The sequence below is a fragment of the Notechis scutatus genome, chromosome Z, assembly GCF_049901735.1.
Source record: "Notechis scutatus isolate UNSWTSFEM ecotype Mainland chromosome Z, rNotScu1.2, whole genome shotgun sequence".
Classification (NCBI taxonomy): domain Eukaryota; kingdom Metazoa; phylum Chordata; class Lepidosauria; order Squamata; family Elapidae; genus Notechis; species Notechis scutatus.
In genome coordinates this window covers 119,616,640-119,643,673 of record NC_142025.1, presented here as the reverse complement: position 1 = coordinate 119,643,673, position 27,034 = coordinate 119,616,640, and the positions used below count along the sequence as shown (strand labels likewise).

The 27,034-nt window shown below is 48.8% G+C and overlaps 1 protein-coding gene across 1 annotated transcript in view; it reads left to right on the top strand.

Annotated features, from left to right (window-relative positions):
* Nucleotides 1–27,034, top strand: part of CHD3 (chromodomain helicase DNA binding protein 3) — an 88,211-nt gene that overhangs the window by 54,882 nt on the left and 6,295 nt on the right. The window contains 16 exon segments of the mRNA XM_087946169.1: nt 207–438; nt 1,563–1,729; nt 3,388–3,565; nt 3,968–4,030; nt 5,866–5,889; nt 5,892–5,950; nt 6,905–7,041; nt 12,305–12,449; nt 14,576–14,602; nt 14,604–14,742; nt 17,054–17,172; nt 18,499–18,616; nt 18,619–18,654; nt 19,529–19,624; nt 20,965–21,105; nt 25,753–25,861. Coding sequence (XP_087802295.1) covers nt 207–438; nt 1,563–1,729; nt 3,388–3,565; nt 3,968–4,030; nt 5,866–5,889; nt 5,892–5,950; nt 6,905–7,041; nt 12,305–12,449; nt 14,576–14,602; nt 14,604–14,742; nt 17,054–17,172; nt 18,499–18,616; nt 18,619–18,654; nt 19,529–19,624; nt 20,965–21,105; nt 25,753–25,861 — 1,790 coding nt within the window.

Here is a 27,034-nt window from a genome sequence, read left to right as displayed (position 1 = left end):
ATGAAAGCTGCTGGTTGACTTTGGGGCAATCGTTCTCTCTCTGTCCAGCTCACCTCACAGGGTTGTTGTGGGGAAAATAGGAGGAGGAAGGAACCACAGGTATGTTCGCCCCCTTGAGTTATTTACAAACAATAATAAAGGCGAGCTAAAACCAAAATCCAGTACGTACTGTAAATACATAATTTGGCGTTCTTTTCCTCCCTCAGGCCTTCAGCAGGGCTCACCGAATCGGCCAGGCAAACAAGGTGATGATCTACCGCTTTGTCACACGGGCCTCCGTGGAGGAACGGATCACCCAGGTGGCCAAACGCAAGATGATGCTGACTCACCTGGTGGTCCGCCCAGGGCTGGGCTCCAAGTCGGGGAGCATGTCCAAGCAGGAACTGGACGACATCCTTAAATTTGGCACAGAGGAACTCTTCAAAGATGAAAATGAGGGTGAGAGACCAGACCCCTGGGGGCGGAGGGAGGCTACTATGAAGGTGGGATCCCTCTAAGCAGGAGATTTATTTGCAGTAATCTAACTGCCAGGGTTCCAAGTAATAGACCCATAGCAAGCAAAACTCTTGAGGCAGGTAGATTCCTCAAAAGAATAGTGTTATTGGATATATCATATTGGCCCAGATTTTGTGATGACCCAAGGGGGCGTGGCACAAAGGCAACACAGTCAGATAATCATTAGGAGTCCCTTTATTAGCTCCAACTTTGCCCCCAAAGTCCTGGTTACCTTCTGGGCTGGAGAAAAACTCTCCCAGGTTGTGTGGTTTTTATCCTTGTGGTTGTGCTGCTGCTTCCGTGGAGTCTTTAATCCGTGCCTGCGCTTGTAATTCACCAAGAGTCGCTTTGGACCGGGGCAACTTAGCAATATTTTTAATAAACGAATAACAAGAACGACGGCTGTTCGGAATTCTTCTCCAAGGAATCCACAGCAGTGGACTTAGTACCAGTAGTCCTCGACTTACAACCACTGTTGAGCCCAAAAATTTCCGTGGCTAAACGAGACATTTGCTAAGTGAACTTTGTCCCATTTTACCATCTTTCTTGCCCCTGTTGTTAATCACTGCAGTTCTTAAGTTTGTAACAAAAATTGTTAAGTGAATCTGGCTCCCCCCATTGCTTGTCAGAAGGGGGTCGCAAAAGGGGAATCGCACTGCAACCGTCATAAATATAAGTCAGTTGCCACAATTTCGCATCACGGCCATGGGGATGCTTCAACGGTCGTAAATGTGAGAAATGGTCCTTAAGTCACTTTTTTAAGTGCTGTTGCTCTCTCTGAATGGTCGCTAAATGACCTTTTGTAAGTTAAGGACTTACCTGTACCTGTTAACCATTCTGGGCTGATTCACAGGGAAATCCAGTTCTCCTCATCTCCCCGTGGCTTAGCCCTGAAGCCGGATGGCTCAGGGCACTCCAGCAGCGAGCGCAGGCAAAAACCGCGCACGATCGCGGATTCCTGCCTGCCCCGAAGCGCTGCAAACCGGAACTCTCGTCATCTCCTCGTCTTTACTGACCGAATGTCATCAAATGAACCCTGATATCTTATCCTCCCCATCCTGTTCCAGGTGAGAATAAAGAAGAAGACAGCAGCGTCATCCACTACGATAATGAAGCCATTGCCCGGCTCCTGGACCGTAACCAGGACGCCACCGATGGCGCCGATGTGCAGAACATGAGCGAATACCTCAGCTCCTTCAAGGTGGCGCAGTATGTGGTTCGGGAAGAGGATAAGGTCAGTGGTGGGACCGGGATGTTTTGGGATCCTCGCATGCCCACCTGGTGCAAAGGCGGCTGTGCCTATCTCGCTCTGGGCCAGGGTTTCTCAACCTGAGCCACTTTAAGATGGGTGGACTTCAACTCCCAGAATCCCCAGCCAGCAAGAGTTTACCAGCATTCAGCATGGACGTAGAACACAGGACCAAAGAATAATAGAGTTGGAAGGCACCTTGGAGGTCTTCTAGTCCAACCCCCAATCTCTTGTTAAAAAGTAGTAGTATAAGAAGAGGAGGAGGAATAACAGTTGGAAGGAGGAGACTATCATTTCAACAATGGTTGTCCATGTTCTTCTTAAAAACCACCAGTGATGGAGCATCCGCAGCTTCTGGGTGGCAAGCCGTTCCACTGTTTAATTGTTCTAATCGTCGAGAATTTTTTCTTCAGTGCCAGATTGTTTCTCTCCTTGGTTATTTTCCGTCTGTTGCTTCTTGTCCTGCCTTCCGGTGCTTTGGGGAATAGGTGGACCCCCTCAAATATTGGAACAGATGTGTCCGTACTACCTTTCCCTCTTAATGAATAAATAACTTTCTTAATAGACAATGGGAATGTGATGGACATAATATATCTTCGACTTCAGCAAAGTGGGAAAAAAAACAGCTGGCTGGAGAATTCTGGGAATTGAAGTCCACCCATGTTAAGGTGGCCAAGGCTGAGAATGTTGCTTTCTGTGTATTTGGGTGTTACAATCTCTCTCTCTCTCTCTTTCTCTCTCTCTCTTTCTCCCTCCCTCCCCCTCCCTCTCTCTCTCCCCTTCCTCTCTTCCCTCTCTCTCTCTCTCTCTCTCCCTCCCCCCCCCTTCTTCCTCTCTCTCTCTCTCTCTCTCTTCCTCTCTTCCCTCTCTCTCTCTCTCTCTCTCTCCCCCCACCCCTTCTTCCTCTCTCTCTCTCTCCCCCTTCCTCTCTTCCTCTCTCTCTCTCTCTCTCTCCCCCACCCCTTCTTCCTCTCTCTCTCTCTCTCTCTCTCCTCTCTTCCTCTCCCTCTCTCTCTCCCCCCTTCCTCTCTTCCCTCTCTCTCTCTCTCTCCCCCACCCCTTCTTTCTCTCTCTCTCTCTCTCTCTTCCTCTCTCTCTCCCTCTCTCTCTCCCCCTTCCTCTCTTCCCTCTCTCTCTCTCTCTCCCCCACCCCCTTCTTCCTCTCTCTCTCTCTCTCTCTCTTCCTCTCTTCCCTCTCTCTCTCTCTCTCTCTCCCCCACCCCTTCTTCCTCTCTCTCTCTCTCCCCCTCTCCTCTCTTCCCTCTCTCTCTCTCTCTCTCTCTCCCCCACCCCTTCTTCCTCTCTCTCTCTCTCTCTCTTCCTCTCTTCCTCTCCCTCTCTCTCTCCCCCTTCCTCCTCTTCCCTCTCTCTCTCTCTCCCCCCACCCCTTCTTTCTCTCTCTCTCTCTCTTCCTCTCTCTCTCCCTCTCTCTCTCTCTCTCCCCTTCCTCTCTTCCCTCTCTCTCTCTCTCTCCCCCCCCCTTCTTCCTCTCTCTCTCTCTCTCCCCTTCCTCTCTTCCTCTCTCTCTCTCTCTCCCCCACCTTCTTCTTTCTCTCTCTCTCTCTCTTCCTCTCTCTCTCCCTCTCTCTCTCTCTCTCCTTCCTCTCTTCCTCCTCTCTCTCTCTCTCTCTCTCCACCAATAGATTGAAGAGATCGAACGGGAGATTATTAAGCAGGAAGAAAATGTGGACCCCGATTACTGGGAGAAGCTCCTGAGGCACCATTATGAGCAGCAGCAGGAGGACCTGGCTCGCAACCTGGGCAAAGGGAAGCGTGTGCGAAAGCAGGTTAACTACAACGACGCTGCCCAAGAAGACCAAGGTCAGCGCTTCAGAAACGGAAAACGTTTCTCCCCTTTGGGCACCCCCTGAACGTTACTCAACTTAAAACCCAAAGCGGCTTCAGGTTTTGAGTCCGGTACTTAGTTTGCTCGAAAACATCATCCTCGTTCTCTTTTAACGACCACATAATCCTTTGAGGGGTGGAGCCTGGGGAACTAAATGCAGCTAGCATAGTATTTAATCGCTGGCTGGGGAATTGTGGGAGTTGGAGTCCACCAAGTGGCCCAGCTTGAGAAATAAAACACTTCCTTGATTCTTCTCAACTTCAATTTGGAGCTATCCAAAAAAAAAAAAAAAATCCCCTTCTGGTATTGGTTGCAAACCGGAATTTCTGTTTTTTTGTTTTTTTTCCCCCTCTTTATTATTATTATTTTTTTCTCAGACAATCAGTCTGAATACTCCGCTATTCAAGAGGAGGATGAAGATTTTGATGAGAGGCCAGAAGGTACGGGGGTGGGGGGCAGTTTGGGTAGGTCTGGAAAGGCTCTGAAGCCTTTGAAGAGTCCAGTTGTCCTTGGCCTGCCCAGAATGAAATCTCCTGCCAAAACTGAACCTGGGTGGGTGGGGAACTGAACTGGATATCTTAATGATGCTATTGTGGCCCACCAGCAGCCATGCAGCAGATTAGGAGAATGAGGAGGTTGGGAAGGAACCTGGGCCAGTCCTGGAGGATGAGGAAGGCTCTAACGAGGGCTCTGCATCAGAGGCAGAGATGGGGCCAGGGCCGCCCGACAGTTATCAGCTACCTTCAGAGTTGGACATTAGTGGGGAAGAAGAACAGCTGGAGCCTGTTCCCAGTGTGCACATGCACAGAGCTGCCAGGAGAAGGGAACAGCTACGGAACAAGGGTCGACTCAGAAGTAAAAGGCATAGATGAACAGTGAATGGCCCCTCCCAGAGGGAATAAAAGGGGAGTGGGGTTTTGCAGGGGACAATTAGTTCGTGTGGGTGAAGATCTGTTCCTGCACTCTTGCCAAGCGTCGTTTGCTACAGTGTGGCATATGAAGGATATCAGCTTGGCAGTTCCCCAGGCCCGATAAGGGTCAGTAATCGGAAGTATCTTGAAAGACGGTTGGCTGGGACCTTGCTGGGAGGAATTCACTGTGAACTCAACAAAAGGGGTGTATTGGGATGAGGAATCAGTTTTGTGCTTTTGGGAAGCCCAGGTCAGAACACATGCTTTGATCTGGGGTGCTTGCAACTGGGGGGAGGGGGTCAAACGTGGCTCGCTGTGGTAAGGGAAAAGCGTGGCCCGTGTTGTGTCCTCATAGACTTCAGACATGTGGTGCGGTTGGTTCTTTCTTAGTACGGCGTGTATGGTGAGAGGTCTTTGTTCTCTAAGGTCTTTAAGGATCCCTGTGCTTGGTTGCAAGACATTTCATGACCCAATTGGGTAACCTCATCAGTGCTAGCAGGATGTCGGGTATGCAGAGTGGAGGAGGAGGGGAGAGCAGGGAGAAAAATAGGACGGTGGTGCCCTCTTGAGTTTGGTGGTTTTCTGGCAGACGTTTCATGACACAACTAGGTAACATCATCAGTGGAAGAAGAAAGGAGGAGGAGGAATGTAGAGTCCTTGATACTTTCTAACTTGGCTTCTTTTCTTGCAGACATTTATCTATCCAACTATGTAATATCATCAGTGCTGAAAGGAGGGGTTTTGCATGGAGGAGGAGGAGGAGGACGGTGGGGTCCTTGGTGCTGTCTGAGCTTGGTGGTTTTCTGGCTGGCGTTTCATGACCTAATTAGGTAACATCATCAGTGCTGGAAGGTAGTGGAGCATGCAGAGTGGAGGAGGAGGAGGAAGGAAAGAGGAAGAAGAAGAGAACTGAGCGATTCTTGGTGCTCCCTGAGCTTAGTTTTTTTTCTGGCAGACGTCTCATGACCCAGCTAGGTAACCTCATCAGCGCTAGAAGGGAGACTGTTTTGCTCTCTGTTTATATACAGCTGGGATTATTCTCTATAATGGCAATCAGCTTTGCTTGTTTTTTTGGGGGGCGGGCGGGAAATCCATCCATTCTTGTCATCACTTTGGTGATGTTTCTTGCCATTCCTGGTTCCAGTGACTATCCGACTGTCCGTCCAGTAAATCAGGCTTGGGAGACTTGGCCACGTCTGAAGGTTGAATCGTTGGCAACTGGACTGATTTGTTGTTGTTGTTGTTGTTAGCTTGAGACTTGGCTATCTCCTTTGTGGAGAGAAGGGGGGGCCTTTTGGGGGGCTCCTGACCATATTCCCAAATGGCTGACATATTTGCTTATCTTCTCCCTCTTGCAAACCAAGGTCGCCGGCAGTCCAGGAGGCAGCTTCGAATGAGAAGGACAAACCTCTTCCCCCACTCCTGGCCCGGGTTGGGGGGAACATTGAGGTGAGACTCAAGCTCCGTGGGATATGCAGTGGGAATGGGGGAGAGGAGAGAGAGAGGGGAGAGGGGGAAGGAGAGAAGAAAGAGAAAGTGGGGGGAGAAGAGAGAAGGGGAGAGAGAGTAGAGGGAGGAGAGAGAAAGAGACAGAGAGAGAAAGAGACCGGAGAGAGAGTGGTGAAAGAAGAGAAAGAGAGAGGAAAGAGGGAAGGATAGAAGGAGAGAAAAGAGAGGACGAGGGAGGAGAGAAGAAAGAGAAAGTGGGGGGAGGAGAAAAGGAGAGAGAGGAGAAGAGGGGGGAGAGAAAGAGACAGGAGAGGGAGGAGAGAGAGAAATAGACCGGAGAGAGAGTGGTGAAAGAAGAGAAAGAGAGAGGAAAGAGGGAAGGATAGAAGGAGAAAAAGAGAGAGGACGAGGGAGGAGAGAAGAGAGAGAGAGAGACAGGAGAGAGAGGGGAGAAAAGAGAAGCGGAAGAGATGAGAGAGGGAAGGAGAGAAGAAAGAGAAAGTGGGGGGAGGAGAGAAGGAGAGAGAGAGAAGAGGGGGGGGAGAGAGAGAGAGACAGGAGAGGGAGGAGAGAGAAAGAGACCGGAGAGAGAGTGGTGAAAGAAGAGAAAGAGAGAGGAAAGAGGGAAGGATAGAAGGAGAAAAAAGAGAGGACAAGGGAGGAGAGGAGAGAGACAGGAGAGAGGGGGAGAAAAGAGAAGCGGAAGAGAGATGAGAGAGGGAAGGACAGGAGAGAAAGGAGGAAGAGGGGAGAAAGAAAAGGAGAGAGGGGAGAAGAAACAAGAGAGGCTACCAGAACTTTGAATGTCAGTCTTAAGAGACCCCAGGTAGGTCCATCAGAACTTTGGGACTGTTGCTAAAACGAGCAGTCATAATTTGAACATGTCCCGCACTGGGTTGAGATGCAGCTGGGTCCTGTTGACATTGGCGGGCTGAACTCGGCCTCTTTCTCCAGGTGCTGGGGTTCAACACACGTCAGCGCAAGGCCTTCCTGAACGCCGTCATGCGCTGCTGGGGCATGCCTCCCCAGGACGCCTTCACTTCCCAGTGGCTGGTTCGGGACCTGCGAGGCAAGACAGAGAAGGAATTTAAGTAGGTACCTCTTGTTTGGGGATTCGGATCTTACAAGGAGGCGTCCCCCTCAGGGGTGAGGGAGAAAAAAAAACCCAAGGCAAGCCTCAGAATTTGCCATTTAAAAATATACCATGTTTCCCCGAGAATAAGACCCTGTCTTATATATTTTTTGTCACCAAAAAAGGCACCAGGTCTTATTTTCGGGGAATGTCATCCACTGACTAACCTCACTTGCGTGTGTCACCCCTGGCCTCTTTTTCACTGTCTGAGGCCTACAGGAACGTCTTCTGTGGCTGGGTAAAGCTTTCCTGAAGGCCTCGGTAGCCGATAACAGCCAATAATTCTGGATCGATCCGGAGCTTTGTTATGAGCTCCAGAGGCCTTCAGGAAAGCCTTTGCCATCCTTGCTGGCTGCAGAAGAAACGGGCTGGCAAGGCAGGTGTCGGGCGTGCCAGGCCTGGCTACAACTGTCCAAAAGTAAGTAGTAGGGCAGCTCCACACACATCCCCACCCTAGCTTAATTTTTACCCTGCACTCTGGAGCGGGTGGAAATCTTCATTAGATTAGATAGCATTTCGGGGATAGGGCTTTGGACACACGTGTAAAAATCAAGCTAGGACTTACTTTTCAGGGCAGGTCGTGTTTTCGGGGAAACTATTTTTTTTTTATTTTAAAAAATAGCTGTTTTCAGGCTCTGCAATCTGAAAGATGAATTCACCCTTCGATTTATAAGCGTGGGGAAGTTGGCAAGGGTTTTGGGGGGATCGTTCTGAGCATCTCCCTGCTCATTGCAGGAAATCCGTGCTCCGTTTAAACATTTCCAGGAAGAAGCAGCCTGTCCCATTTTTGAACCTCTCTTGAGAAAGGTTTCTGATATTCAGCAAAAACCGACCTTCTTATCATTATCATCTTCTCTTGACGGATCACCCACCCACCTATTCTCGGGGGTGGTGGGGGAGGCCTCTGATCTTGCCTGAGGTCGGAGACAGGAATCCTTCCTTTGTCATCGCCTGTGGGGCTGTGTGTGTGTGTGTGTGTGTGTGTGTGTGTGTTTCCCTCCTCAGCCTTTGAGGCTTGTGGCAGCCGCTGCTCATTGCGGAGGTCCCAAAAAAACCTCATCGCCACTGGGGCCCGCTGGAGCCTTGTGAAGCTTGAGCTGTGCATGACAAGATGCGTCACACTCCTTTACCACGTCTGTCGCTCCTGTTGTCGCTCAGCTTGGGCTCCCCCCGTTTCTGTGCCTTCCGTGATACGCCCGGGGAGGTGACAGTTTTGCCTCTGGCTCCTCCATCTTCCTTTTGAAGAGGGCGTATGTAGCCTGTTTGTCTTTGGGAAGAGGGAGGGGAGAGGCACGTCTCCAAAAGATCACACCGGTGGGGTTTCCATGTCTGTATCACGAGTAACAAATGACAGATGGAAGAAGCTCAGCCAAGGTCTGTTTGCTCGTTCAGTGACCTGGCTCTCCGGGGAGGAGGCTTAGCCCCTGAAGCTATCTCGGCTACTCTCAGTAGTAAGACATACACCATAGACCCTCAACGGCCCTCGGGAAGAAGCGCTAGCAGCCGTGAATCAACAGTCTTTCCCTCCTTCCAAAGCTTTTTCCTTCCTTCCTTTTGCCCCTTCCTTCTCTGGGGGAATCCTCACTGCTTCCTTGCAGACGTTTCCCAACTAACTAACACCAACACCATCATCATCGTCATCTTTTAACGACCCCATAATCCCTTACCGGGTGGAGTCTGAGCAACTGAATGGAGCGAGCAGGAATGTTTTAATGGCTGTCGCCAGTGCGGAGTTTTGTTCAGCAGACATATATTCTCATTGTGCCCAGAGAGAGAAATATCTGCCTCTACCTGGGATCGAACTCACAAACATCATCAGTGCTAGGAGATAATTGGATTTCCAGAAAGGAGGAGGAGGAGGATTGTGGGGGTCCTTGGTGCTCTCTGAGCTTGGTTGCTTTCTTGCAAACCTCTCATGACCTAAGTCACATCATCAGTGCTAGAAGGGACGGGGTGTGTGTGTGGACTGTGGGGTCCTTGTTGCTGTCTCGAGAGGGTTTCTTGCAGTCGTTCTATGACCCAGCCAAGTAACACCATCAGTGCTAGAAGATAATGGGGTTTGCAGGAAGGAGGAAGGAGGAGAGAACTATGGGGCCTTTGTCTCCCTGATCTGGGTGGTTTTCTTGCAGACGTTTCATGACCCAATTAGGTAACGTCGTCAGTCCTAGAAGGGAGAGCGGTTTGTGGAGAGGAGGAGGGGGAGGAATGTAGAGTCCTTGGTGGTCTCTGAGCTTGGTGGTTTTCTTGCAGATCTTTCATGACCCAACTAAGAGACGTCACCAGTGCCAGAAAGTGGGGCTTTGCTTTCTGTTTATATACAAGCGTCTTGCCTTGTCAGTGTTCACGGGAGGGGTCTTGGGAATGCCCCTAAATATTCCTCTTCTCTTCTTCCCTTTCATCAACTGAAGTCCCCACCAAAATCCTCGTCACCCTCCCTCTTTGCTTGCTGAGTGGCCTTGGCGTCACCAATTCTCTCCTCAGATTTGCAGACCGGATGAAAAAAAATTGTAAAGAAAGTGGTTTTGTTCTTGTGCCAAGCTTCGTTTTGGTCTGTCAAGGATGAGAGTATATGCAGAAACGACCTTATTTATCTGTCTAGCTATCATCTAGCTATCTATGTTTTACTAATAATTCAAGGCTATGAACATAATCCAATGTAACTTCCTCCTCCTTTCCCCACAACAATCCTGGCTGGTAGGGTGGGTTGAGAAAGAGGAACTGATCCAGAGTCATTCCACCCAGCTTTCATGCCAAAGGCAGGACTACAACTCACTATCTCCTGGTATCCCACCCAGTTTTCACGCCCAACACCATCTCCTGGTGATTGGCCCATAGTCACCCAGCTGGCTTTTGTGCCCAAGGCGGGACTAGAACTCCCAGTCTCCTGGTGATTTTCCCAAAGTCACTCAGCAGGCTTTCAGGCCCAAGGCGGGACTAGAACTCCCAGTCTCCTGGTGATTTTCCCAAAGTCACTCAGCTGGCTTTCAGGCCCAAGGCGGGACTAGAACTCCCAGTTTCCTGGTGATTTTCCCAAAGTCACCCAGTTGGCTTTTGTGCCCAAGGTGGGACTAGAACTCCCGGTCTCCTGGTCTGTCTTTGTGTCAGAAGCATTGCCTTTCATGGCTAAGGCGGGACTAGAACTCCCAACTTTCTAGCCTGGCACCTTCGCCCAGTGCTTCGTTTGCCAAGTGATGATGGTTCTTACTCATCTGACCCTCTCCCCAAACCCTCTGTTTTGTGTCTGTGTTTTCCTGGAGAGCGACGCGAAGGGATGAGCCCCTCTCCCTCAAGCAGACACAGATCAAGGGAAGGCTGTGGCCAGGCGCATTGGCGAGTCTAAGGCATGGCTTCCTCCAAGCTGGCCCACAGCTACAGAGCCTGCTGCTCTCTTGATGAAGATGTACGACGAGAATCTGATGGCAAACAGGTGGAACAGAAAGTTCCAGAAGAACCCAGGTGGGGGGGGGGGAGGAGGATCTTGGTTTTAGGATCCGTACCTTACAAGTCTCCACTCCCTGCTCCCAGGATGGTGTCTCTTAGCCTTAGCAACTGTAGGGTGTGTGGACTTCAACTCCCAGAATTCCCCAGCCATTGTGGGATCTTAAGATATATGGACTTCAGCTCCCAGGATTCCTCAGCCAACGAACAACTTTTTAAATGTGTGAACTTCCAACTCCCAGAATTCCCAAGGCACCTTAAACAGTTGCCATGATGCCGGCTGGGGAATTCTGGGAATTGAAGTCCAGGCACCTTAAAATTGGCAAGGTGGTCTTACAAGTTTCCTCCCCCATCCTCCCATTTGTGGTTTGGGACTGTTGGAATGATCCATGGCACTGGAACAATTCCCGTAATTCAACAAATCCAACTCCCTTAATCCAAAGTGTTGAGGGTGTAACATCTTTCTCCTGGACTGGAGGGAGTCATGATCAGCCGCAATCGCGCTCTCTTCCCCAAAATTTTCCTAACGCTTTTTTTTTTTTTTAAGAAGCCAGGGCAGCTCATGGCCTTCAGGATCTGTTGTGGCCTGAATTCCACCGAGTGTCAATTCACAAAAAAATATTTCTATGGTCTTTTTAGAATTGCCAACAGAAAGAGAGAGAGGAAATGGGTTTGAAAGAGCAGTGCAGCAGCTCGGAAATCGAAAGCGCACTCCATAAATAGTTTTCAAAGATAATAACTAGGTGACTGAAGTTTCTGCCATGCAAAATTCTAACTGAAGAACATGATTGATGACCCTTGGCTATGGATATGTGATGACCCGGGGCATGGCACAAAGGCAACAGTCAGATAAGCAATAAGAGTTCCTTTAATATCTCCAATTTTGCCCCCAATGTCCAGGTTACCTTCAGACTGGAGAAAAACTCTCCCAGGGACAGTCTTTGGCTGCAGAGAATCAAGTCAAAAACATGAGCAACACAAAATGTAACTTAAAAGTCCAAACAAACCAAACTGCAGTAATTAGTTTGGCAGGGCAGAGGCAAGAATCTCAGGCTTGAAGGCACGGCAAAACTCACATGGTTGGGAAGATGCCAGGAGCACAGATAAGCCACAACAACACAGGATAAACTCATATTTGCTCCCAGCAGCTACTGCACGCATCCTGCCTTTCTTGTTAACTGTCTTCCCAGATGTAGCTAATGAAGGGAATCAGGGCCCTTTCCTCCCCCTTAAGCCACACAACTCACGTTGCTACCTTCTCTGTTCTTCCCTGCGTACCCTAGGAGGAAGAGGGGGTGGGCCTGGGTCTTACTCTGAGCTCCCTCTCCCTTGTTCTATCTCTCCCTTGCTCTGCCCAGCTGGACTTTGCCCTTCCCCAGCCTCCTCCACTGCCAACGGAGCCACACTCCCGCTCCTTGTCAGCTGTTCGGCTTCCTCCTCGGATTCAGACGCCAAGAGGGGCATGACAGGATATGTCTCATTGGAGAATATGAATTATGATACACCCAGGGGATGGGGGAGAGGAAACCAGGGTCAGGGTTGACAATGAATTCTGTGTCTCAGAGTCGGCTGCACGCAGGACATGTTAACTCTCAATAAATCCTTTTGAAGTTTTGGAAGTCCGGCCCGAGATTCATGATTTAATTGGGGCAACTGCCGGAATCCTGACACTGAGAACTCAAAATCCGTACATAGCAATCCTCAACTATTAAAAACAAGACTGTCGTTAAGAGGTTATTCAGACTTCCTCTAAAGAGGTAAAGATGGACTTTCTGTCTCCCCAGGGCCTACGTTTCTCTGTTCATGAGGCACCTCTGCGAACCCGGGGCGGATGGTTCAGAGACTTTTGCCGACGGGGTGCCACGGGAGGGTCTCTCCAGGCAGCAGGTCCTGACACGGATAGGAGTCATGTCTCTGGTTAAAAAAAAGGTATGGAACTGTAGGACAGCCAAGGTGGATGGGCCAGGAGCGTTCTGACCCCAGGCTTCAACAAACGTAATGAAACACAAAACTTGTTTTAAAAGCAAAACCTATTTTAATGCAACTCTGGGAATTGCTTTCATTCCCAGCCAGAACTAATCTTAAACAGTTCCCCAAGATAAGCACACGCCTTTCAGTGCTGTGGAATGCTGCCAAAAACAGAAGTATCCAAATTAATTGTAACAGAAACCAACCGAAGTAGCAGAAAAAAAACCGACCACAGAGCTTCAAGGAGGACTCGGAATCTATCAAACTCCTTTGCTTCCTGCAAAGGTGTCATCATTTGAGGTCTGACTTTTATCCCTTGTGGGAGGGGCAATCACCTCCTAGCCTTACTCCCGAGTCGCCCCTTTTGTTTCAGCTGCTCTCACCTTCCAGCAGCTCTGTGCACATGCGCACTGGGAACAGGCTCCCCTGGTTCCTCTGCCTCGCTGCTGCCAGACTCCGGAGGCTCCGGAGGCAGCACCCCACTCCCAGATGGTCCTGGCCCCATCCCTGCATCGGACGCAGGACCCTCGTCCGAATCCTCTTCAGACTCCCTGACTGGTTCCCTTTCCTCCTCACTGTCCGACTCCGTTGCATTCTGCACCGGCTGCCGGCGAACCACAACAAGGAGGAAGCAGGCATCATCCGGTGCCTCCCTACTCATTCCTTGGCAGTCGGCTTCCTTCCCCAAGGGAAAAAAAATGAAGGCCAGGTCCCGTGGTGGGCTGCAACCGGTTAAACAACCGGTTCTGGGTGCCTTTGCACACGCGTGCGCAGCATTCAGTAGACACCCCTTTGAACCTCTCCAGCTCATCTTCTAGCCTTCCCCGGGAAGTAGAACAGCTGAGGTACAAAAGAAGGAAATGTAAGACAGGATAGGGTGGGGTGGGCGGGGCCGACTCCTTGCCATTTGTACCGGTACGCCCAAATGGCGTGAACCAGTAGCAGCCCGACCCCTGGGACACGTTGGCTTAAACCGGGGGGTCTGCCATCTCCAACACTCAAAAGAGCCATTTGGATCCGTTCCCCACAGAAAAGGAAACACAGGGAACCACAAAACCTGGGTGGGTGTGGCCAGCTCAATGTCACTCCCGCCCAGTCCTATGATACACACCCTCATCATGCCTACTCCGGGTGTTTTCTGTGGGAAATGGGTCTCTCCCTCCCCTCCCATTTCTGTTTTTTTGTGTTTTATCTTCTCAGGGCAGGCGAGGAGTGACTGGGAGGGAAGGGTGTGAGGGAGGGGCGAGGCCCGCCAGTGGTGGGATCACCCAACAAGGAGCCAGAGCAGAGGGCCCAAAGAGCCTCATGTGGCTCCAGAGCCGCAGGTTGCTGACACCCAGTTTAAATGAAGGTGTTCTGAGTTACTTCTGAGGATTTGGGGAAGGGGGCGGTGGAGCCCCTTTGCCTGGAGGCCTTCGATACAAGGGCCCCCTTCATAAACCTGTACATTGGTAAAGTAGATTTATTCCTATCTTGCCATTATTATTTTAGGTCAACAACTCAAAGCAGTGGACATACCTAATATTCCTTCCTCCTTGTTCCTATTTTCCCCACAAATCACAACCCTGTGAGGGGGATTGTGTTGAAAGAGGGAGCCAAGCCCAAAGTCGCCTATCTGGCTTTCATGGCTAAACTGGAACTAGAACTCCCAGTCTCCTGGTGGCTGGCCCAAAATCACCTGGCTGCCTTTCATGTCTAAGGTGAGACTAGAACTCCCTGTCTCCAGGTTTCTAAGCCATCACTTAAACCATTACCCCAGAGGTATCTCTCTAAAACCAGGGGCGTCCAATCTTAGTAATTTTAAGATTTGTGGACTTCAGTTCCCAGAATTCTCCAGCCAACATGGCTGACTGGGGAATTCTGGGAGTTGAAGTCCATAAATCTTAAAAGTTGCCACGATTGGACACCCCTGCTCTAAACAATGTGCTTCTTCGTTTGGACGTTCTCTCAAATGCCCACCCAAATTTTTTTTTTTTGCTAGGGTAGGCTTCTTCTACTTCCGTGGAATGGTTTTATTTTTGTAACCGTTGTTATTGCGAACTAAAATTGCTCACGGGGGGGCACGTGTGTGTTGTTTTGCATGACAGGTACAAGAGTTTGAACATATTAACGCGACGCTGGAGCATGCCTGAATTGATGCCCGACCCCAGTGCGGACTCCAAAAAGTCGTCCCGAGCCTCGTCCCCCACCATCAAAACCTCCACCACCACCCCAGAACCCAGCTGCACCAACACGCCCTGTACCTCCAAGCCAGGTAGGTCTATCCATCACGGATGGAGCCAAAGGACAGAACCTGTCACAAGGTGCGGGCAGAGGTAGTATTCAGCAGGTTCTGACCAGTCCTGGAGAAGCGGTAGTGGAAATTTTGAGTCATTGGAAGTACTGGTGGTAACCTTCCGCCAGGAGTAGGGAGGGAATGGAGATTTTACAGTATCCTTCCCCACCAAGCCACACCCACCATGCCATGCCATGCCCACAGAACCAGAAGTAAAAAAAAAATTGAACCCCACCACTGGGGCGGGGACCCTTCCCCCGAACCTGTCAGCCCTATTCAAGGCAGGCGAAATGGACAAGGCCGAATCTCTGCGTGTGATTTCTGTTCAGGATTTCATCGCTGCCTTTTCAAGAGGCAGCTAGTATCATCATCGTCTTCATTTAGCGACCCCCATAATCCTTTGCAGGGATGGAATCTGTGCAACTGAACCAAGCTAGCAGCGTGTTTTACTGGCCAGATGCCCTTCCTGTCGCCAATGCAGAGTTTTGTTCAGCAGATATATTCTCACCGTGCCCAGAGAAATATCTGCCTCTACCCAGGATCGAACACACAGCCTCCTGATTGTGAGGCGAGAGCTCCCACCTCTAGGCCACCACACCACTCCGTTCATGTTGCTAGTATCCTGGGGTGAATTGCTCTAAATTAGCACCTGTGCAAAAGAAATTAATTTAAATAATTTCTAGAATTATGCCATGGGGGGTTTCAGGTTGAATCCTTAGTAAGTGAAACAGTGAACTTACGAAGGGGACTGTGTTCCTCGATGTATGACCACAATGGAGCCACAATAGAATTTCTGCTGCTAAGTGAGATAGTTCTTAAGTGAATCTTGCCCCACCTTTCTTGCCACAGTTGTTAAGTGAGTCACTGCAGTTGTTAAGTGAATCTGACTTCCCCATTGACTTGGCTCATCCGAAGGTCGCAAAAGGGGATCTCATGATCCCGGGACCCTTCGACCGTCATAAACATGAGTCAGTTGCCAAGCATCTGAATTTTTATCACGGGAACTGTGGGCCTGCTGCAACAGTCATAAGTATAAAAATCGCTTTTTTTCAGAGCCGTCGTAACTTTGAACAGTCACTAAATGGATAGTTGTGTATCAAGGACTGCCTGTATCAGCAGCATATGTTAAATTGAATTTTGATTGATTCAACGCAAAACACTGTACGGTTTTGATTTATGTGTATTTTTGTGCCCCGGCCACTAGGAAGTCAGCATCCGTGTACAGCGGGCCCTTGGCTTACGACCACAATGGAGCCCAATATTTGTTGTTAAGCGAGACATTTGTTAAGTGAATTTTGCCCCATTTTACGACATTTCCTGCCACAATAATTAAGCGAATCATTGCAGTTGCTAAATTAGTCACACCGTTGTAAAGTGAATCTGTCTTCCCTCTGGACTTGGCTTGTCAGAAGGTCGCAAAAGGGGATCGCTGATCCCGGGACCGTCATAAATATGAGCCAGTGGCCAAGCATCTGAACGGCCATGGGGATGCTACAAAAGTTGTAACTGTGAAAAATGGTCATAAGTCTCTTTTTTTCAGTGCCGTTGTTAACTTTGAAGGGTCACTAAATGAACTCTTGTACGTCGAGGATTAGCTGCCCATTTGTGAAATAAAATACAAAGACCGTTAAATCGATTTTGAAGTGACAGGAGGGCGGCTGAGCTCTGAGCGAAGGCAGGCTGCTAGATCTTTGGGGAAGGAAAGGAAGGCCATAGAATCCTAGGGCTGGAAGGGACCTCCTTCATGGCAGGAGTCCAGACAATTAGTTGTGTTGTGGCCCACCAGCAGTCAGCGGAGCTGGCAGCAGATTCGGACAGTGAGGAGGTTAGGGAGGAACATGGGCCAGTCCTGGAGTCTGGGGAAGGCTCTGAGGAGGGCTCTGCATTGGGGGCAGAGATGGGGCCAGGGCCTTCCGACAGTCATCAGCTGCCTTTGGAGTCGGAGATCAGTGGGGAAGAAGAACAGCTGGAGCCTGTTCCCAGTGTGCACATGCACAGAGCTGCCAGGAGAAGGGAACAGCTAAGGAACAAGGGTCGACTCAGGAGTAAAGGCTCAGGTGGACAGTGAATGGCCCCTCCCAGAGGGAATAAAGAGAAGCAAAAGGGGAGGGGGCTTTTTGACTGTTTGCCAGGACTTTGCTGGAGAGGAATTCACTGTACGCTCAATAAAAGGGATTTTATTGGGACGAGGAGTCGACTTCGGGCTGTTGGGGAAGCCTAGGTCAGAACAGGTTGTTGGGATGGTCCATAAAAACCGAAGGCAGATCATCGTGTCCTCTGTTCCTTTCAGCTACTCCAGCCCCCAGTGACAAAGGCGACGGGGGTGCTGCGGCCGAAAAGGAGGATGTGGAGACCAAGGAGGAGAAGTTGGAGAAGGAAGCCAAAGGCAGCGAGAAAATGGAGACCGAGGTTTGTAACTTGACTCCAGTGCCCGATCTTAGGGGAATCTTTTCGGAAAGATTTTAGGGAATATCGTCTTGGTGTGGGTAGCAATATTTTGCTAGGTTCCTGGCTATCGTTCTTTCTCCCTGCTCTCATTTTAACGACATTTTAACAATACAATGCAATGTTAGGGGTTTTCAATTCAGTATATAGAATGTGAAGGTTTGTGCGTTTGTGTTTGTTTTCAGTCATAATGTACACTGAAGATGGTATTTAATTTCATTGAAGGAGGTGCAGTGACAAGAAACTAAACTGAACTAAACTAAACTAAAACTAAACAACCTTCCCTTCTTGTGTCCATTCTTCCTTTTTTCTTTAAAAAAAAAAACGAACTGCAGAATTAGGTTTGAAAGAAAGATTGTGAGGTCCCTCAAGTAGAATTTGAACAAGCCGGAGTGCTTTGATTTTTAATTTTTATTGATATTTATTGACTTATTGCAGTTATATTATACCTGTTCTCCAAAGTGAGAGAAGGATATCAACGGATGGAATAACAAGAGTTATAAAAGGACCCTTGGAGGTCTTCTAGCCCAACCCCGTGCCCAGTCAGGAGACCCTATCCCATTTTAGACAAACAGCTGTCCAAACTTTTCTTAAAAAAACCTCCAGGGATGAAGTCCCTACAACTTGGGGTGGCAAGCAGTTCCACCGGTGCCTTGTTCTCAGAATCGGAAAATTTCTCCTTAATTCCAGGTTGCTCACCTCTCTTCTTTGTAGGAGACCCTCAAATATTGGGACCCTGCTATCAGGTCACCCCTAGTCCTTCCTTTCATTAAAGGTTCCCCTCACGCACCCATGCCAGTCGTTTCCTGCTCTAGGGGGCAAACCAGAGAAGAGCCAGCGCTGCCCGAAGACGCCTCCGTGGTCATGTGGCCGGCGGGACTAAACGCGGCGGAAGGCGCACAGGACGCTGTTCCTTTCCCACCAAAGGGGTCCCTGTTTTTCCACTTGCCTTTTCTTTTTTATATGCTTTTGAACTGCTCGGTTGGCAGAAGCCAAGACAAAGAACGCCACCGAGCCACCGTGTCCTAGACTAGACCAGACAAACCAATGCCTGCAATCGTTCTTCATATGTTTTTAGAAGTAAACTGAATTGGATGCAGTATTCAGGCCGGAACGATGGGCTCCCGGCTCCGAGGGGGTTGGGGTGGTCTTCCCTGCGCTTGTGACACGGCTCCCTCTGTGTCCGTGTGGCGTCTCCTCGTGGGAGCTTCCCTTGACCCCTGCAATGTCTCCGTGACCCCTGCCCTCTTCTGTGGTCTTATGTCGAGTTCTCTGCCTTGCATTTCCCAGCCTCCCGCGCTGCCGGAACAGCCCCTTTCTGCCCCCTTCTCAGGGGATAAGATGGAGCTGGAGCCTTCGAAGAAACCTGAGGACGAGGCCTCGATGGGGGCCAGGGAGAAGGAGTTGGAGCCGAACCGGCGGTCAAGGAAGAAAAGGAGAAATTGGGTAAGGGTTGATCTGGAAGGTCCCTTCAAAAAAGAAGGAGAGAAGGCTCACCTTGGAGTATTAAAATCGCGTTTAAAAGTCTAGGGATTCAGGTCGTGGTGTTGTCCCGAAGGTGCTTTTTTTCAGGACTTTCTGTGTTTTTTTCTTTCGAAGACATTTCGCTTCTCCTCCAAGAAGCATCTTCAGCTCTGACTGGATGGAAGGGTTTATCTAGCTGAAGAAGCTTCTTCGAGGAGAAGCGAAACGTCTTCAAAAGAAATCCAGAAAGACCAGTTGCCTCCTGAAAAAAGCACCTTTGGGACAACTACAACCTGGATGGCTGAGAATCTCTACAGATTTTTAGCTATACAATTTGGGATGAACTCCCTTTGGATTTCCAGAGGGAAAAATATTGCAGACTACAGGAACCATTTGCACCATTCAGGTGACCCTGAGGACACAGAGAAACCTCCAGGCAGCCTCAACGACCCTCTAAAAAGGATGCAAATGACCAGCTGTCTGCTGCAAGGAATGTAAATCCTTCCATTCCCCCACTCTCCTGTCAGAACCGAAGAAGCTTCTTGGATGAGAAGCGAAACATCTTCAAAAGAAAAAAAAACCAGAAAGTCCAGCTGCCTCCTGAAAAAAGCACCTTTGGGACAAAATTGTACTTAATTTTTTTTTTTTTTCAATTTTATTTTATTCCGAAGATGAAAACAAAATCCGAAGGGGGGAAGTTAACAGAGACAAAACAAAATTAGACAAAGAATATTTTAAATAAAAGTTTTAAAATAAACATAGCAAGACCCGCAGACCTGCGGAAAAATCCCCATGGCCGTTTGCAAAGTGGGTGTTTCTCTTCCCTTCGCTCATTTGTTCCTCCTCTGGTTTCCAGATGCTGATTTAGAGAAGCTGGTAGCGGAAGAAAAATCAACGGAGAGTGATGACAGCAAGGAAAAGATGGAAGGAGAAATTCAGGACCCCAAGAAAGGTAACGTGTGCTGGAGGATCTGCAGATGTGCGAGCAAGGAATTCCTGCAATGGCAGGATTTGCACCAGGGGCCGTTTTTTAGTTTTTGGGGCGACCAATCCTGCATCCTGGCTGGGAAGAGGTTGTGAGACAAGTGTCTAGATTAGACCTGTGGACTTCAACTCCCAGAATTCCCAGCCGGCTGTTGTTTTTTTTTCACTTTCGCTGAAGTCAAGATATATTACGTCGACCTCATTCCCACCGTCTATTAAGAAAGTGATCCAATCAAAAACACAATAAAGTGATTTAGCCCCGTTTGTTTTTGCCCTATGAATTGTGGGAAACTCTTGCTCGCTGGGGAATTCTGGGAGTTGAAGCCCACAAATCTTAAAAGTTGTCTAGGTTGGACACCCCTGAATCTAGATTTAATTGGTCTTGGCTGCTGGGATGCCCCAACACTGGGCAGTAACAACGATTTTGATAGGTAGGACAAGACAACCAATTGTGCCCTCCGGCCCCATCCTTTTCCCGTCTCGCCATTGGCTGCCTTCTGCAGGAGGATCCCATGTGGTCCACACTCCAGGCAGACCTACGGATCCTGAAAAAGAAGCAAGACCGGAGGGATGGAAAAGCAGATCTGGTCCAAACTCTTATTGTCTGGGCATATTGTTTTACGAAAGAAAAGAGAGAGAGAGAGAGAAAAGAAATAGTAACATATATGCTAATAACCATAGTAGTGGTACAACAGAATGTTTTTGAACAAACTTATACTTAGGTTAGCTTATTTATAATCCTATTGATTATATTGGCATACAATCATGTTTATGTTTAATTTATACATAGCAATAATTTTTCTTCATCTACTTTCTACCTCTTCTCTCTAACCGCTCATAAAATTTATTCCACCTTAAGTAATATTCTGTATCTGCTTTATTTTTTGTTTTCAATGTCAATCTATCCGTCTCTGCACAGTCCAACATTTCCCGTATTATATCTTCATCTGATGGAGCGTTCTCATTTTTCCAACATTGTGCAAATACAATTCTCGCTGCTGTCAATACATATAAACTTTAAGTATATAGTCCCTTTGTCATAGCTTTCTGGTGCTATACCTAACAAAAATATTTCTGGTTTCAAATCTATATGCTGCTTAATCATCTTTTTCCAGCCATGTATATATTTTCATCCAATATTTTCTTGCTGTCACACATGTCCACCACATATGATAGTAAGTACCTGGAGTCTGACTACACTTCCAACATTTGGTGGACATGTTGTTAAATATTTTTGCTAATTTTGCCCACCTATGAAACATTTTATAGAGATTCTCCCCCCACCAAAAAAGTTGTTTGTCTTCAAAGGAGATGTGAAATCAGAGCGAGAGACGGCCAAGGAATCTAAAATTGGCGGTCTCCGAGACGAGAACCGGAACAACGGGAAGAGGGAAGACAGGATGGAGAAACCCCGGTTTATGTTCAACATTGCGGACGGTGGCTTCACAGGTACGACATCGGCTGGGTACTGGAGACCTGATCATGGTTTTCTTTTCTTCATTGCTTATTCCATTGTTCCATCACTTGGCTCCTTCTTACCTCGAGGCTTTTCGTTCTTTTTGGTTCTTCTCATCTCTCTGTTTTTATTGTTGTAAGCAGATAGAGTATAGCCCTGATGTTTCTGACCCAGCCTTAGCAAGTAAGGATAAGCCACTTACTCGTGAGTAGAAACAAACCCCCGTTTAAACGGGGTAGGAATAAGTCTTTTTATTCATGTCGCTAAACAAAAATCAAATGTAATTGCTCTGTTTTTGTGAAAATACGACCTACCCTGAAAGTAAGTTCTAGCATGATTTTTACACCTGCGCCCAATATAAGTCCTACTCCCCAAAATAAGCCCTAATGAAGATCCCGTCCAATCCAGAGCGGACGGGTAAAAATTAAGCTAGGGTAGGGATGCGGATGGGGGGAGGGAGCTGCCCTACTACTTACCTTTGGACAGGTGTAGCCAGGCCTCACGCACCCCGACACCTGCCTCGCCGGCCCATTTCTTATGCAGCCGGCAAGGCTTTCCTGAAGGCCTCTGGAGCTGGTAAAAAAGCTCCGGATCGATCCAGATCTCCCTTATCGGCTGCCGAGGCCTTCAGGGAAGCCTTGATGGCCGCAGAAGAAGAAGCTCCTGTAGGCCTCTTGACAGTGAAAAGGAGGCCGGGGGCAACGTCTGCAAGTGAGGTTAGTCAGGGGATGACATCCCCCGAAAATAAGACCTGGTGCCTTTTTTGGTGGCGCGCGCGTGTGTGTGTGTGTGTGTGTTTTCATAGGGTACAGGTATGCAGGTCTTGGCGTGTTCGGGTCTTTTCCCGTGTAAGATTGAGAGTATCTTGGCGACGTTTCGGCGAGGTCCCACTCGCCATCTTCAGGCTGGTGCTTTCGGCTCCGTGCCAGCGCTTCAAGCAGTGCGTGATCGGAGCTGCCGTCTCCCTATAAACACTGGTGGGGAGGTTGGCTATGTTGTCCTTTCTCGATTGGTTGGTGGAGTGGATGTTTGCAGATTGGCTGGCTTTGTCGTAAGAACATGTGTGGCTGAGGTATTGGCTATATGTATGTTTTCACGGGTATTTATATGTATGGTGTTTAGGTTTCTTCGGGTATTTTCCCACGTCTTAATATTTGTGCCTTTTAAAAAAATATTAAAAGCACAAATATTAAGACGTGGGAAAATACCCGAAGAAACCTAAATACCATACATATACATATGTAACATATGTATGTATGTATGCATATAAATATAAATATAAGACAGGGTCTTATTTTCGGGAAAACACGGTAGTCCCAAGAGACCCAGCCAAGAAATCCAAATTCCTTGCTGTATCCTAAAAGCGAACAGTTGTCTGTGACAGCCAGTCACTCCCAAACCTCCCCTATTTATTTCCCAGCCAGGGAGGGGCTGCCTTATCATCTGTGTCTGCCTCTACCCAAGAGCCGGCTTATTGCTTTCCTTCGCCCTCCTCTCCTTTCCTCTCTGTGCGTATGTACACCTTGATGGGCCCCATCCGTTCCTCCCTCTCGCTCAGCGGAGGCCCCAAAAAGACAGCTGCCTCTCCACCTGGGCAGAGGTCCGTACCCGATGCTCTTTCCTTATCTCAGAGCTTTCCAAGGGCTCCAAAGCCGGCCCAGCCTCCCCCTCCCCCTCTTCCGACGGGCCACAACGCCAGGGTGAAATGGGTCGCAAATAAATTCCACAAATAAATAAATAGTTTTCATTCCTCTGTTTTTATTGCTGTAAGCAGGCCAGGGGGAGCTGAGGTTCCAATGGCAAATAAATTTTACCGATAAATAACATAAAATTCTTCTCATTTCTCCGTTTTTTTGTTTTTGTTTTATTACCGTAAGCAGCTCAGAAGTGTAGCAGCCCAGCAAGATGGATGGCAAATAAAATTTAACAAACAAATTAATTAATAAATTTAGACTCACAAAGGCCATCCCGCTCAGCATGGGCTCTTAAGCCTGGTAAGCGAAAAAAACACCAATATCTTAAAAAAAACAAAAACCAGAAAAACCCAAAACAATATAAAATTGAACCTAAGGGGAGAACATCCTATCCAGTGGTAGGTTTCCAATTTGTTTCCTACCGGTTCTGTGTGCAAGCACGAAGGCCTCAAACACTGACATCCGACAACGCGGGGTGAGCTGAGCTGGTTTTTTAAGCTCATTTTGGGGCCTTCCGGGCTGAAGTAGTGAAGTAGAAAGTTAAGTGAGGGGAACCCAGGCACAGCTGATCGTAGGAACCGCTGATGGTCAGGAGTGGGGAAAAGAGAAATAATACCTTAAGGAGTGACGGGGCGGGATGAGCGTTAGGCGAGCGGGGTGAGTGAGCATCGGGCAAGCGAGCGACTGGGTTGTGGGGTGTGTGGCCAGCTAGAAGTTATTACCGGTTCGATGACTCACATCAAATCCACTAGTGGTATCTGCCGGTTCTCCAAACTGGCCAACATTTCCACTACTGGTAACACCAGAACCATATTCCGAACTGGCTGAATCCCCACCTTTGATCCTATATCTCAGAAGTTATCTCAGAGACAAGTCCTTGATTTAACAACCATTCGTTTAGCAACGGTTCCAAGTTAGGCTAATGCTGGAAAGAGGGACTTAAGACTGGTGCTCCCACTTATGACCGCCATAGCATTTCTCCCCCCACCCCCCCATGGTCATCTGATCAAACTCCGGATGCTTCGGCCACTGGCGGGTATTTACAAGGGTCGCAGTGTCCCGGGAGGTCCTGTGTAACCCCTTTTGTGGTGGATTCGCTCCATGGCCGTGTGATTCACTTAACGGCTGCAGTGCTTTGGTTAATGATGGTGGTGAGAAAGGTCGTATCATGGGCCGAGAGCTCGTTTAACAACCGTCTCACTTAGCAATAGAATAATAGATGCAAGTGGAGGACCAGCCATGGAGTGAAGTCTAGAGAACTGGTGCAGCCTGCTTGCAGTCATGTTTACAGGTAGACCTTGACTTATGACCGTTCCTGGAGTGACCATTTGAAGTTACAACAGCACTGAAAAATAACTTTATGGCCATTTTTCGCACTTAATGACCGTTGCAGCATCCCCACGGTCACGTGATCAAAATTTGGAGGCTTGTTAACTGACCCGTATTTATAACAGTCACAGTGTCCCAGGGATACGCAATCCCCTTCTGCGGCCACCTGACAAGCAAAATCAATGGGGGGGAGGAGGAGCCAAGATTCACCTAACGACCGCTTTGTGAACTGCAGTGATTTGCTTAACAATGTTGACAAGAAGGGTGGAAAAACGGGACAAAGCTGGCTTTAACAAGTAGAAACTGGGGGGTCAATTGTGGCCGTAAGTCGAGAACCAGGTAAATTCAGTCTTGGGTGGGGAAAGAACAGCAGTAGCCCTTAGACTTATATACCGCTTTATAGTGCTTTTATATCTCTCTCTAAGCGGTTTACAGAGCCAGCCTCTTTCCCCCAACAACCTGGGTCCTCAATTTACCCACTTCGGAAGGATGGAAGGCTGAGTCAACCTTTAGAAAGAAGGAAGGAAAGAAAGAGAGGAGGAGGGAGGGAGGGAGGGAGGGAAGGAGGGAGGAGGAAGGAAGGAAGGAAGGAAGGAAGGAAGGAAGGAAGGAAGGAAGGAAGGAAGGAAGGAAGGAAGGAAGGAAGGAAGGAAAGAGAGGAGGAGGGAGGGAGGGAGGAAGGAAAGGAAGGAAAGAAAGGAAAGGGAAGGAAGGAAGGAAGGAAAGGAAAGGAAAGGAAAGGAAAGGAAAGGAAAGGAAGGAAGGAAGGAAGGAAGGAAGGAAGGAAGGAAGGAAGGAAGGAAGGAAGAAGAACCCTCTCTAACCAGTTTACAGAGCCAGCCTCTTTCCCCAACAACCTGGGTCCTCAATTTACCCACTTCAGAAGGATGGAAGGCTGAGTCAACCTTTAGAAAGAAGGAAGGAAGGAAAGAGAGGAGGAGGGAGGGAGGGAGGGGAGGAAGGAAGGAAGGAAGGGAAGGAAGGAAGGAAAGAAAGGAAAGGAAAGGAAAGGAAAGGAAAGGGAGGGAAGGAAGGAAGGAAGGAAGGAAGGAAGGAAGGAAGGAAGGAAGGAAGGAAGGAAGGAAGGAAGGAAGGAAGGAAGAACCCTCTCTAACCAGTTTACAGAGCCAGCCTCTTTCCCCCAACAACCTGGGTCCTCAATTTACCCACTTCAGAAGGATGGAAGGCTGAGTCAACCTTTAGAAAGAAGGAAGGAAGGAAAGAGAGGAGGAGGGAGGGAGGGAGGAAGGAAAGAAAGGAAAGGAAAGGAAAGGGAAGGAAGGAAGGAAGGAAGGAAGGAAGGAAGAAGGAAGGACCCTCTCTAACCAGTTTACAGAGCCAGCCTCTTTCCCCCAACAACCTGCGTCCTCAATTTACCCACTTCGGAAGGACGGAAGGCTGAGTCAACCTTCAGCCTGGTGGGATTCGATCTGCCAAATTGCAGTGACAGTAGCTTGCAGTACTGCGCTCTAACCACTGCTCACCGAGGCTCCTTGTGGATGCGGGATTGTTGGCAGTATCACCTGTCCGTAAACCTCCTGGGGAGGAAAACTGAGGCTTTACCTGCTTTTTACCTTTACCTGCTTTACCTGGTTTTTCTCCCATCTCTCCGGCTAGAACTCCACACCCTCTGGCAGAACGAAGAGCGAGCCGCCATCTCCTCCAGCAAGCTGAACGAAATCTGGCACCGCCGACATGACTACTGGCTGCTGGCCGGCATCGTCCTGTATCCTTTGGCTCGACAAATAGTGTGTGGGTGCACACGCCCGCCACTCGGGGTGAGGAGGGAGAACAGACCTGAGCGAGAGGGGACAAAGCAACCTACATGAGGGAAAACATAGATTTAACAGATTCGGAAGGGACCTTGGAGGTCATCTAGTCCAACCCCCTGCCCAAGCAGGAGACACTACACTTACCAAATCTGCAGATGATACTAAGCTGGCAGGAATAGCCAACACCCAAGAAGACAGGCTCAAGATCCAGATGGATCTTGACAGACTAGAACACTGGGCCGTATCTAACAAAATGAAATTCAATGTAGAGAAAAGGAAAGTCCTACACTTAGGCAAGAAAAAACCACAAGTACCCACATAGACTGGGTGAAACCAGGCTCAGTAGCAGTAGCTGTGAGAGGGATCTTGGAGTCTTAGTGGACAACCAGCTAAATAGGAGCCAGCCGTGTGCAGCAGCAGCCAAAAAAGCCAATGCAATCCTAAGCTGCATTAACACAGGGATACAATCCAGATCAAGGGAGGTACTAATACCACTCTATAAAGCCTTAGTAAGGCCACACCTAGAGTCCTGCATCCAGTTTTGGTCACCACATTATAAAAAAGATGTTGAGACTCTAGAAAAAGTGCAGAGAAGAGCAACCAGGATGATTAGGGGACTGGAGGCTAAAACATACAATGAATGGTTGCAGGAACCGGGCCTGGCTAGTCTAGGGAAGAGAAGGACCAGGGGAGACAGGAGAGCAGCCTTCCAATATTTGAGGGGCTGCCCCAGAGAGGAGGAGGAGGGGGTCAAGCTGTTTTCTAAGGCACTTGAAGGCCAGACAAGGAATAATGGATGGAAACTGATCAAGGAAAGATTCAACCTGGAAATAAGGAGAAATTTTCTGACAGTGAGAACCAATGGAACAGAAGTTGTGGGAGCTTCACCATCCATGGAGGCTTCCAAGAAGAGACTGGACTGCCCTCTGTCAGAAATGGTGTAGGGTCTCCTGCTTGGGCAGGGGGTTGGACTAGATGACCTCCAAGGTCCCTTCCCACTCTGTCAAACCGTTAAAGGACACCCTCTTGAGAGAGAACCGGGCGAGCGCTTGCAAATCCACGGGCTGAGAAAAAGGGACTGACCCAAAGTCACCCAGCCATATTTCATGCATGTGGGACTAGAACTC